This window comes from Girardinichthys multiradiatus, chromosome 13, assembly GCF_021462225.1.
Source record: "Girardinichthys multiradiatus isolate DD_20200921_A chromosome 13, DD_fGirMul_XY1, whole genome shotgun sequence".
NCBI lineage: Eukaryota > Metazoa > Chordata > Actinopteri > Cyprinodontiformes > Goodeidae > Girardinichthys > Girardinichthys multiradiatus.
This window is the reverse complement of record NC_061806.1, coordinates 12,974,134-12,986,962: the sequence shown is the minus strand read 5'-3', so window position 1 is coordinate 12,986,962 and position 12,829 is coordinate 12,974,134. Positions and strand designations below refer to the sequence as shown.

Here is a 12,829-nt window from a genome sequence, read left to right as displayed (position 1 = left end):
TTAAAACAAATGATTGGTATGCAGCTCTAGATTCTGACATCTATATATCTATGATGCATTGCCTGCATTAATAAAACAGCTTAAAAGACACTGGTTCATAACAAAAAGTAAACAAGGAAACCTTTTTGGGTGATAAGTTATTCTGGACTGATCAGGAAGCATGAAAGGGCAGAAAAGGCCCTAATATTGGATTGAGTGCTTCCTATGTGTTTTACACCTTTTACTGCTGTTCCATGATATACAACAGGGGACCCAACTGTATCCCTCAGGACCAACTGCATGTTTAAGATGTTACCCAGTTCCAGCATACCCTATTGGGACAAATACATTATCTCCTCAGCATGCCATCAAATTCCACAGAAACGTATTAATGACCCCTTCATTTAACTGCTGTGCAGCAAAAAGAAAGCCTCTAAAAGATGCAGGATGGGGGCCCCGATGACCAGGGTTGGGGACCACTGATGTAAAATATGTTCTGGTTATAATTATGAGGTTATTCCAGAAACAAAAATGAGGCATTAATATAATTTGTTGTCACGATTTAGAGGTGTTGGTTATGGTATTCATTTGGGTTAATGTTTTCCTGTATTTTTCTTCTTGTGGTGTTTAATTAGGTTTTGCAGTATTCTGTTATTTGGTGCTATATCAATTGAATTCTCTGTTTTCAGACTTATTGGGTGTGTTTTTGTTTGTATATGTTTTTAAATGTAGCTTTCTACTTTATTCTTGTGCTCTTTATACTATTTTTTCCACCTGCTGCACAAGGTTCCTACACATTTTTTTATGTCCTGGAGGTGTTGCTTTAGGATTGATTGCGTGTGCAACTTCCAGTAAAGTGGTATGTTTTGATGGCAAATCATATGTAGTCGGTTGTCTCTTATAAATATTTAGTTTGTGTCATATCCACGGTGGTTGCGTGCAGGCTGGGTCAGTCTGTGTGTTTTTACAGTGTTTTTTCCTCTTACTCAGGGTGTGACCGCAGGTGCTGCAGCGCAGCTGTTGCTCATCAGCGAGCAATCAACCTCATCCAGAAGGAGGCGTCAGCTCTTTGTCTTACAAAGTGTGGTAAACAGCTCGACCTCTGCTGCAGACATCGGCCGGGTGAGACTACGTCGAAGAAGAACGGTTTTGGTGCGGCGCGGGAAAAACAAAAATAGAAATATATCGGATTCGGAAAAGGTGGATTTGGGCATAAACTGGTATGTGAATGGTTCGGTTGGAAATGGAGACAGGAAATGAGGAAGACATGGATTTTGAAGGGTGGACGCCAGCTGGGAGAGGAAGAGGGAAAGGACGTGGAAGAAATAAAATAGATGAAGGAAAGGGAATTGGTGATATCCAAGGTAGCAAGCGAGAATTGGAAGGAAGCAGTTCAGAAGAAGAAAGGATAGTTAGGAGAAAAGTTATGAGGGAGGAATTTAAAATAATATTAAAACTTAAGAACGAGGAAGAACAGGATAACATCAGCCCCATTGTGGTGTCAAGAGAGATTAAAAAGAAAATTGGAGATGTTGAAATGGTAAAGATTTTGAGAGATGGAAACTTATTGGTAGTTTGTAAAAATGAAGAACAAAAGAACAAGGCTTTAAAGGTGGATAATATCTGCAAGAAAACGGTGTTGGAGAAAAAAATCATGGGAGAAAATAAAAAAATTAGAGGAGTGATTTATGGTATCCCTCTAGATGAAGATCTTGATAAAATTAAGAGAAGTATTATTGGTGCAAAAGTGAATAACTTGAAGAGATTGTCAAAAACAATAAATGGAGAAAAAGTAGGAAGTATGTCAATCTTCATTGAATTTGACGAAAAAGAGTTGCCACAAAACATCAAAATAGGTTATCTCAGCTTTCAGGTTAGACCTTATATCCCTCCGCCACTTCGTTGTTTCAAATGTCAAAGGTATGGACACATAGCAGCAGTTTGTAAAGGGAAGCAGAGATGTCCAAAATGTGGTGAAGATCACAAGTTTGAAGAATGTAAAGAAGAAGTACAAGGAAAAATGTTGTAACTGTGGAGGGCAACATAGAGTTACGTATGGAGGATGTGAAGTAAGGAAGAAGGCAAAAGAAATCATACAGATTAAAATGACTAAAAACATAAGCTATGCAGAAGCAGTTAAAAATGTGAAGGAACAGAAAACAAGAAAGATTGAACAAATAGCGAATCAAATTCCACAGCAAAGCAAAGTACAGTCAGAAGAAAATGTTACAATATCAGTAGAAAAACTAATATTATTCGTAGCCTATGTTATCAACTGTACTGACCAAGCCAAGCATAAAACTGAGAAGATTAAAATAATAGTGAGAGGAGCTGAAAAGTTTTTGGGGTTTAAGGAGGGATCGTGGGAGAACATAAATAAAAAGTTGGAGGTAGATGGGAGACAAGGAACATCTGGTGAAAGTAGTGCATGTTAATATTACAATGGAAGGCAAGAAGTTTAATTGCTAACGGACAAGAACTTAAAGGTTATATTGATAGTCTTGAAGAACAACCAGAAATGATTTGTGTTCAGGAAACATGGTTGAAAACAACATTGGATTTTGTGATAAAAGGATATGATGGTGTAAGAAGAGATCGACAGGAGAGAAGTGGAGGAGGATGTGGAATATTTATTAAGCAAGAGATACAATATCAGGTATTAGGAAAAGGGAAAGAACTTGAATATATAGTAATTGAGATATGGGAACAAGAAGATAAATTTAAAATAATACATTTTTATAATCCATGTAAAACATTGTCAATTGAAATAATGGAGGAGTTAAATGAATATTTGGAAGGGAAAGTAATTTGGTGTGGAGATTTTAATGCAAATAGTACATTGTGGGGTAATTGTAATGATAAAAATGGACAAGTTATAGAAGAATTAATGGAAATAAAAAATCTAGTATGTATTAATGATGGGAGGGGAACAAGAATCAATGTAAGAACAGGGATGGAATCAGTTATTGATTTAACAATGGTTTCAAATGGTTTAGCTGGTAGTTGTGAGTGGGGCATTGATAAAAAATCAACAATAGGTAGTGATCATTATCCCATTACAATACGAGTAGGATTAACTTTAAATAATAGGAATATAAGTGTCAATAAAAAACAAAATTTTAATAAGGCAGACTGGACTAAATTTAGATACTTGAGTCAAATAAACTTAGAGAAAGTAGATATGAGAATGGATATAAATGATGTAAATTTAAACATTTGTAAGATAATCATGGAAGCAGCAGATAATTCTATAAAGAAAGTAGGGTGTAAAAGTAATAAGAAAATGGTACCATGGTGGACAAATGAATGTAAAGAAGCAATAAAGTTAAGAAATAAAGCATTTAAAGTACTAAAAGGAAATCCAATTTATAAGAATTTAATTGATTATAAAAGAAAGCAAGCAATAGTAAAGAGAACTATTAAGAAGGTAAAAAGAGAATATTGGAGAAATTTCTGTAGCACAATAGGGAAAGAAACAAAAATAGAAAAAATTTGGAAAATAATTAAAAGAATGAATGGCATAAAGAGAGAGTTTGAATATCCTATATTAAAAATAAATAATATAAATATAGTAAAAGATGAAGATAAAGTTGAAATATTGGCAAGAATATTTAGTAAAATTAACAGTTCAAATAATATTAGTGAAGAGGGAAGAAAAGGAAGAGAAAATACAAAACTTATATATAAAGATGTATTACAGAGTGTTGAAGAAACAAATAATTTGTTAAATGTTGAATTTACAAAAGCTGAATTAAATTATGCACTTAGGAAGACAAAAAATACAGCACCAGGTAAAGATCAAATTTGGTACAGAATGATAAAGCAACTTGGTGGAAAATCGAAATATATAATATTACAATTATATAATAAAATATGGGAGGAGGGAAAATTACCACTGAGCTGGAAGGAATCAATTATAGTACCAATAGCTAAACCAGGAAAAGATCAATCAAATCCAGGAAATTATAGACCAATAGCTTTAACATCAAATCTATGTAAAATAATGGAAAAAATGATTAATAGTAGACTAGTATATTATTTAAATAATAAAGGATATATGTCAAAGTATCAAAGTGGTTTTAGAAAAGGGAGGAGTACTAATGATCCAATGCTATGCTTAGAGCATGAAATTAGAAGAGCACAGGTAAATAAAGAAAGTGTAGTGGCAGTATTTTTTGATATAGAAAAAGCATATGATATGATGTGGGTGGAAGGATTATTAATTAAATTACAAATACTGGGCATTAAAGGGAAAATATTTAAATGGATCAAAGACTTTTTAACAAATAGGAAAATACAAGTTAGAATTGGGGAAGTGATCTCAGGAAAATATATAGTAGAAAATGGAACTCCACAGGGGAGTATTATAAGTCCGTTATTGTTTTCAATTATGATAAATAATGTATTTAAAGATATTGGAAAAGTAATGGGATGTTCACTTTTTGCAGATGATGGAGCTGTTTGGAAAAGAGGAAAAAATTTAGATTTCATTGTAAAGAAATTACAAGAGGTTATTATTGAAATAGAGAAATGGGCGTTACAATGGGGATTTAAATTTTCAGTTGAAAAAACCAAAGTAATGATATTTAATCAGAAAAAAATAAACAAGGAAATAAAATTAAAATTATATAACCAAGAATTAGAGCAAGTAAAGTATATAAAATTTTTAGGAGTATGGTTTGATGAAAAACTAAAATGGAATATACATATTCAAAAAGTTGTTGATAAATGTAAGAACATTTTAAATATTATGAGATGCTTGGCTGGCAGTGACTGGGGAGCAGATAGGAAATCACTAAAACAGATTTACACAGGAATGATAAGATCTAACATAGACTTTGGTTGTATAGTTTACGGTTCAGCAGCTAAAACACATCTGGTTAAATTAGATATTATCCAACATCAGGCATTAAGATTATGTACTGGAGCATTTAAAACTACACCAACAGCAGCAATAGAAATAGAAATGGGAGAAATGCCGTTAGAGTTAAGAAGAATAAAACTAGAAATAAATTATTGGTTAAATTTACAATGTAATAACTTGGATCATCCAATTTGGGAAATTTTAAATCCATGTTGGGAAAAAGAAAAGAAAGAAATGAAGAGTTTTGGATGGACAATTGAAAATAAAGTAAAAGAATTTAAAATAATTGATTTAGAAATTAGTCAAACATCACCAATATCAATTATACCACCATGGATTCTACCAGAAGCAACAGTAGATATGTCAATAATGGAAAAGAAGCAAGATAAATCTTCCATAGTAGATAGTCATTCAGTACAGATACATTTAAATAATTATTATAGATATATTCAAATATATACAGATGCATCAAAAATAAATGGAAAAGTAGGAATAGCTTTTGTAGTACCAGAATTCAATCTAAAAATAGGAAAACGAATTACAGACGGCTTATCAGTATACACAGGAGAAATATTGGCTATATTATTAGCTTTACAATGGGTAGAAGACATAAAACCATTAAAAACAGTCATTTGCTCAGATTCAAGCTCTGCATTATTACGTTTAAAATATAATCAATCAGATAGTAGGATGGACATTTTATTAGAAATATTTCATACATTATACAAAATACAAAAAATGGGCTTGATAGTTATATTTGTGTGGGTTCCAGCACATATTGGAGTAGAAGGAAACGAGAGGGCAGATAAAATAGCAAAGAGGATAATTCAAAATCCTATTAGTTTTATAGTTAAAACAAGTAAATCTGAGGGAAAGAGTATTGTTCAAGGAAAGCTGATGGAAAAATGGCAAAAAAGGTGGGATGAAGGAAAAACAGGAAGATGGTTTTATAAAATTCAGAAGATAGTAGGAGAAAGAAGAAATGGAAGACGAAATAGAAAGGAGGAAAGAGTGATAACAAGGTTGAGATTTGGGCATACAGGACTTAATTATACACTTTTTAAAATTCAAAAGCATGATACTGGTAAATGTGATTACTGTGGAAAATATGAAACAATAGAACATGTTATATTAGAATGTCATAAATATGAAAGAGAAAGAAGATATATGAGAAGAGAGTTTGAAGGTATTAAGGAAAAGGTTAATTTATTAGATATTTTGAGGAAGAATTTAGGGAGTAAACGTACAAATAGTGATTCGTTTTTTAAAGAAAACAAAATTATTTCATAGAATTTGATTATAGTAGATAAAATTGTGAAAGTATGGAGGATATAGAAGGGTAGAATACAATGTAATGTGTAAGTATGTCTATTTGTATTTATACATATAGGTAAGATATATTTATTTATTTAATTTGTAGAATTAAACATATATATATATATAAATAGATAGACCGACACGAACCACACTCCATACCAGTAAGTGGCGGTAATGCTACTAAAAGTTTGTTGCCAACCGCCAATAAAACCAACAAGAAGAAGAAGAAGAAGACCTCTGCTGCAGCAGCAGCCCTGGTTTCTACTTTTTCTCTGATCATCTTGTTTTTTCTCCTGTGCCTCTAGGAAATGTTTCTACTGGAGCTTCTGTGGGCTTAATGTCTCCTGCAGAGTTCAGATGAATGTGGAAATTCAAGCCTCAAAGAACCTTGGCTGTAAGTCTCCTTTTTGCCTCCTTCCAGGACCCAGGTCTCTAGAAACAAGTTCTTATCAAGCTTCTGAGAACCCTCCACCTATCTGTCCACCCTCCCACAAATCATCATTTTCCCCATGGGGCCTGCTGAATGGAATAGAGCACAAAGTCAGAAGAATGAGGAAGTACTTTTCCCTGCTGCTGCACCCTCCTGTCGACCTCAACCATCGTGGACTTATTCCTCCCTGACCTGGTTAAGGGCTTATTTGCTGTAAGTTTAACCCCGATGGACATTTCTCAAACGTGCTTTAAGACCCTTTACTTCTCCTTCAGTGAGATCCCAATCCTGTCTGCTGATCCAGTCCGGATTCCAGAACGAACTTACGTTTGTGAATAAATAAACTGTTTAAACGTTGCCCCTGGTTTCTTCATGATTGTGTTTCAGAGTCCTAAAACTATCCATTATGACAGTTTGCTGTTTGGATAAATTTCTTATTGATTATCTTTCTGACAACCACACGCTGACGGACATGTCCCCAGGAAACCTTGGACATATCCAGACATGAGTACTTGATGCTGTTTATGGCTGCTTCTCTAATTGGACGGAGGTTAACTTGTAGCTTCAGCAGATGTGTAAACTTTTTTTTAATTTTTTTTTTCATCTGTTTGGAACAGATGATTCAAGACAAATATGGCATCTAAATGTGAAGGGACCACTGAAAATTCTGTATGTTATGTCAAGAAAATGCCCAAAGAGGAATAGTGATAACCCACATTTGGTTTCAGCTGCACATCCAGACAAAACACTGGCTCCTCAAAAAGGATTAACTGTTCTGCTGAGAGCAGATCAGTTATGATTTTAGGTTTAAGAAATAACAGGTAACATAGTTATGTCATTTTATAAAAATAAAAAAAAATCAGTACATGACATTCTGGTCTTCTCTAACCCTGACTACATTCTGAACTTACAGCAAAGGGAAAAAAAAAACACCTAAAATCAGTTAGATACTATTAACATGCTCATAGTGTTTGGAAGCTTAGAAACTGCAAAATCAATATTTAATTTATATTTTTACCTCCCCTATCTGTAGTAATTAAGTTGATGAAGCAGCAAAATATATAGGTATTAGTATCCATTTCCTTAGATCATCTTCCCAATCTTTAAAAAGAGGCACATGTAGGATTGTTATTTAAAATGTAAAAGTTTACATCCCCACATGCTTTACTTTGTAATTGCTCTGCAAGAGACTGTTAATAATACATTTTATTTGTATAGCACTTTTATAGGAACTCAAAGAAGCTTTACAAAGGCACAACAGTAAAAACCAAACAGTACAACATAACGCATAAAAACACAACGGAGGGAGCGAGATGTAGTGTGATGGGGGAGTAAGTCAGTGAGTTATATGTAAGAGTACAAGTTCATATGTAAGAATGCTGGCCAGGAGGTTGTGCACATAATTCACTCAGGGCATCATGGGTTATAAGAATAATGTGGATGGAAACCTGCAAAAACCTCAGATATAAAGGAACAAAGACAAATGCCAAATTGAGGTGATGGGATGGATGCAGATATTTCTGCCTATTCTGTTTTGTTTTACAATCTAAAACCAAATGCTTAGATAAAATGTTCAACTTTTCCAGAATGCATAGGAACCCTTACTGTTAAAACTGAACACTAATCCATTTGTAGACAGAAAATCCAGCCTTCTGTCAGTTAATTAAATGAATGAGCACACTTGCTGTTTAACGGCATTTAAACAACTTTAAAAGCAACAGCCACGGTTTTTTAGATTCCCAAGAAAACCACTCTAACCTGCCGGGGCCAACATCTGTGTGTGTCCAGTAATGTCTGACACCCCAACACTGGGAGAAGAGCTTTTGGATGGAGTGAGTTGTATAACGGGGTCTCAAAGGATCAGACTTGTTCATGCATATTCCTTGGATGCATGGATGGACTGGGACAGGGGGAAATGGGCACTGACTTGATTGAAAACATATGACATGTTTCTGAAGCTGTTTCTGAACACTTTATATCTTGAAAGTACTCCTGATATTAGAAGGTGTACTTGGTGAGGTACAGCAAATGTCAAAGTAAGATGATAATCTAGATTATTCCAGCACATTTATATGCTGTCATGAAATGATCAATGGAATTGACCTCCTTGACTGTCAGTTTAATCTAATGGCTGATCACTGATTAGTTTTTGTTCATATTTTTTAAAAAAAGCAAAATTTTCAGCTCCAATCTTTTGTCCTAAACTTTATACATATTCTTAAAATAAAAAAAAGTAGAAGTTTTTAATGAGGTTTCAATTATCGCCCTAAAATCATACTATTTCATTCCACATCAGACAATACTTTCCTAATATCTGTTTAGGGCCAAGTAGCAATCTTTCTCTCGTGTCGTGTTTATACATGTGGTGTCTTCTGTAACCCAGTCTGTCAATGCTACACCGTGTATGTCATCTTAAGTCATGCCATTTCAGGAAATCAAGTACTGCTTTTTTCTCAAAGATTTTGTTGCATTTTAGAGATACACCTTGTGTACTCTGGTGTTGGTGCTCTTTTTTCCACATTTTTCTTACTCGCTTTGTGGTTAGTAGGGGTGCAACAATACTTCTGATGCTCCATACTGCTCTAGTTTTGCATTTTCAAAAAAAGCAATCCTTTCATAAAACTGAAACTGTGTATTGAAGAGTCTCTGTTTTGGGTATTATAAATTTTTAATTAGAGATGATCAAATTCATTCAAGACTCATTAAATAATGTGACATTCCCCTTTAGTTAAAGCAACTGAGGCAAATATCAACTTTTGCGCACGTCAAGAATGACCTTCTTTCCTACTTCAAAACACGAGTCTTGACCAAAGATGAATGGTGCAAAGTTTATAGCTCAAGCTTACTTAACCAGACACCTTCACGTGCTTACAGCAACAGGATAGCTCTTTGCCAGAAAACCATTAATCTTACAACAAATATCAGGGCATTTTAACAAAAGTGATAAAAATAAAAACCCCTTCATTTGGCGCGGTTTACCTTCACACAGAGATTTTTAAGACCGGACCAAACGTCATACAGTTGAAAAGGATTGTTTTGGGGGTGGTATTGCACTGATTGAGAAGAAAAAATGAAAGAAGAAAGTCCATCTCATCTGGTTTTCAATTGTAGTTTTGTGCCTGCACCTCTTCATCACTGCACATAGCCCGTCAAGACATTTTCACACTCTTTCATCATGGAATTCGCACTTACATTGTTTTTCCACTTTTTCCACTTCTTCTTCTACTCATATGTGCTGCTCCTACTTTTGGTATGCTGACCCGGCACGCATTCACACTGCAAGTGAGCCGTTCCAGGGCTCAGATAAACCATGCTGGGACCAGCAGTTGTAATCGTGCCATGGTACAGTTCTCTGGTTTGTTTTAGGGTCCGGGATGGGTTCACTCTGCCGTAATCCACTCCAGAAACTGGACTCTGGCACAGTAGAAAGTGTTCCAAAGGTTTGGTGTGACAGCACTGTAACTGTGATTGACCACAATGCTGTGGTTCCATTTCACTTCACCCTGGCCTGATCACTGCCTCACCAGTAGAATCAAGGAATCCAATGAATAGAATCTGTCTGACAATATGAAGTAGGCCTAAAGATCCCAATTAGTAGCACATCATACCACAATTTAAAAATAAATCAAGAATGGAAGATAAACAAAGTCATTGACATCTATTAATCTGGAAAATGTTTTAAAGCCATTTCTACGAATTTGGGACTCCATTATACCACAGTGGGAGCCGTTATCCACAGATGAAGAAACCACTGCTGCAGTAGTAAATACGTCCTGTCTCAGATTTGGATGATATGCAGTCAGTTACATCTGATGTAAAACTCACAGTGTTTCAGAAAAAGGAGCACTGAAAAATGGTGGTGGTTGTGTGATGGTCTATGGCGTCTTTGCTTCTATAGGACCTGAAGGACATGCTTTAGTTTATGCAACCAAGAATTGTGCTCTAAAACCTCAAGAGAATGTCCTGCCATCAGTACATAGCCTTAGGCTCAAGCACACTTGGGTTATTCAGCATCCAAAGCAGAAGAGTGGGTCCGCCTTTAATAAAGAAATGGCCTAGTCATAGTCTTCAGTTCGATACAGAAGCTGTGGCCTTAAACGACCGTCCATGCTCCAAAAATTTTGAAAGTGGTTGAATTAAGTTAATTCTGCAAAGAAGAGTGGGCCAAAATTCCTCCACATTAAAGCAAAAAATGTATTGCAAACATTTGATGGGATTTGTTGTGCCAGGGGTGGCTCAGTTTGGTTTAGTGAGCAATACATTTTTTTTTTACAAAGGTACAGGTAGGACTGGATAGTGCCTTTTTTCTAATAAATGAAACCAGTATTGTAAAACTGCAGTTTGTAGTTACTCAGGATATCTTTGTCTGATATAAATTTTGTTTGATCTGAAACATAAAATGCAAAAACATGCAAAATATATAAGAGAATGAAAACTTTCTAAGATTGCATTAATTAAATTAATTTAAAAGGTAATTATTTCGTTTATGTGTCTTTCTGGCATTCTTTTTAACACTCTTTTTCCATGCTAAATTGTCACAGCTTTTATCTCTTTTCATATCCTGTTCTCACTGTTCTCCTTTCCTTTGTGGCTGTGCATCGTAGTGAATCATCCGCCTAAGATGAAGCTTTCTTTTTTTCTTTCTCTCTTGGTACATTATTGATCTGAGCAATGTGAACAGCACAAAATCTCTGTGTTTGTGTATGAGTGTGAGCTTTGTGAACCAAATCGGCCTCTCTCCTTTCACATTTAATATCTGTCAGATAGGACCATTAACACAACCAAGAGTGATTGGGGAAAGGTGTAAATGGTTTTCTCTTTGTGTAGATTGTAACACCTGCACATCAAGTTTTATGCCAGGAAAGTCTGAGAGCAGCTCTTCAATTTAACACAGTTTGATATGGCCAGGTACAGCACAACCAGTAACTTTACCAGAAATCACCCAATCTTGAAGGACTTTCTCCTGGAAATTAAACCGAAAACTTAACAATATTCTGGCACAAACAGTACCATTAAAAAATATTTCCAACATTGCAGATTTCTTTTCTTTTTGCTTTTCTGCCACCCTTTAATGCTTCAGGTCATCAACTTGATTAAATGCAAAATGTAGTTTTCAAATTATGATTTCATGTATTAAGGGATAAGAAACTATCCAATCTAGTCTGGTCCTATGAAAAGATAATCATGTAGCTGGATTCAGAAAGTTTGCTCTTGAAACAGTCAAAACCAAAAATACAGTAGTCTATTGCTTGTGGGTGTACATACTGTGTGTGTCCTTGCAGCTGTAAATAATACATACCATTATCCAGAGCATGGATATTAGTTGAAAACACTGGTGTGGTTGTTTCACTCATGTCAACATTAGCCGTGCTCACAGGAGAAGCCACTGAGAACTTCCATGCAGCTCTTAATCAGATGTTTACCAACTGTCAAGAAAAAAAAGTAGAACTGACTCTGCACTGCTCAGCTAAAAACGTAAAAGAAATTGTGCATCCATGTTGGTAAAACGGTGAGTTCCTGAAGTGCAAAGATGACAAAGTCTACAGTGCCCACAGGATTGACATGACTTTTAAACAATTTGTAACAATGCAAAACATAAATATTAGCAAGGAATTTCAATTTTGTACGCATATTTACTCATATTTGAGTATGCAATACTTCATTTACAAAAATCTACCTTTTGCTTTCAAAAATAGTTATTCTGATTTGCCCCTTTCTTAATGACCTTATTGATTTAATGAGACCCTAAACTGCTTTGTAAGCATTTCCAGCTACTGTCCCTAATTAATCTAGCTACCACTCATGTCAATAGATGTTTAACCTGCTAAAATTCAGGTATATATATTTTTACAAACTCGCACCCACTGAAATGGCCTAACTGGTGATCCATCCAAAAAAAAAAGTAGAACGTACTCTGCACTGCTTAGTGATCACAACATGTTGTCAACACCTGAAGAATATTGTTGTTCTCAAACAATGGCAGAAACAAGATTTCATCAGTGGCAATGATGAAATCTTGTTTCCTCCCCTGTATTTGTTGTAAATCTAGAAATCTTAACCACTGCAAGTTCTTTTGCAAGGTGAACAATTAGCACCACTTCTTGAGAGGCCAGGTGAACTGTACCAAAATGTGATGGTAAGTACTGTGTATGTTACCTTTACGATTCCAGGTAATTTGTCTTCACCGCTTCACAATCTGTAAGCACTGGTTTGGTGTGCTGAGATAAAGATGATGATTA

General features: G+C 35.0%; 1 protein-coding gene across 6 annotated transcripts in view; it reads left to right on the top strand.

The window, feature by feature from the left end:
- Positions 1 to 6,948, top strand: part of LOC124879587 — a 36,979-nt gene extending 30,031 nt beyond the window's left edge. For 3 of the 6 annotated variants that reach the window (XR_007041055.1, XR_007041054.1, XR_007041056.1), the window contains one exon: positions 970 to 2,819. Coding sequence is in view for 3 of the 6 variants with exons in the window: in XM_047384267.1 (XP_047240223.1) it covers positions 970 to 1,199; positions 6,466 to 6,764; positions 6,866 to 6,933 (597 nt within the window). In the remaining 3 variants the exon portion in view is untranslated. Of the gene's footprint in view, positions 1 to 969; positions 2,820 to 6,465 lie in introns of those variants that run through there. The other 3 variants (XM_047384267.1, XM_047384269.1, XM_047384268.1) reach the window with 3 other exon arrangements.
- The last annotated feature ends 5,881 nt before the right edge of the window (positions 6,949 to 12,829 follow it).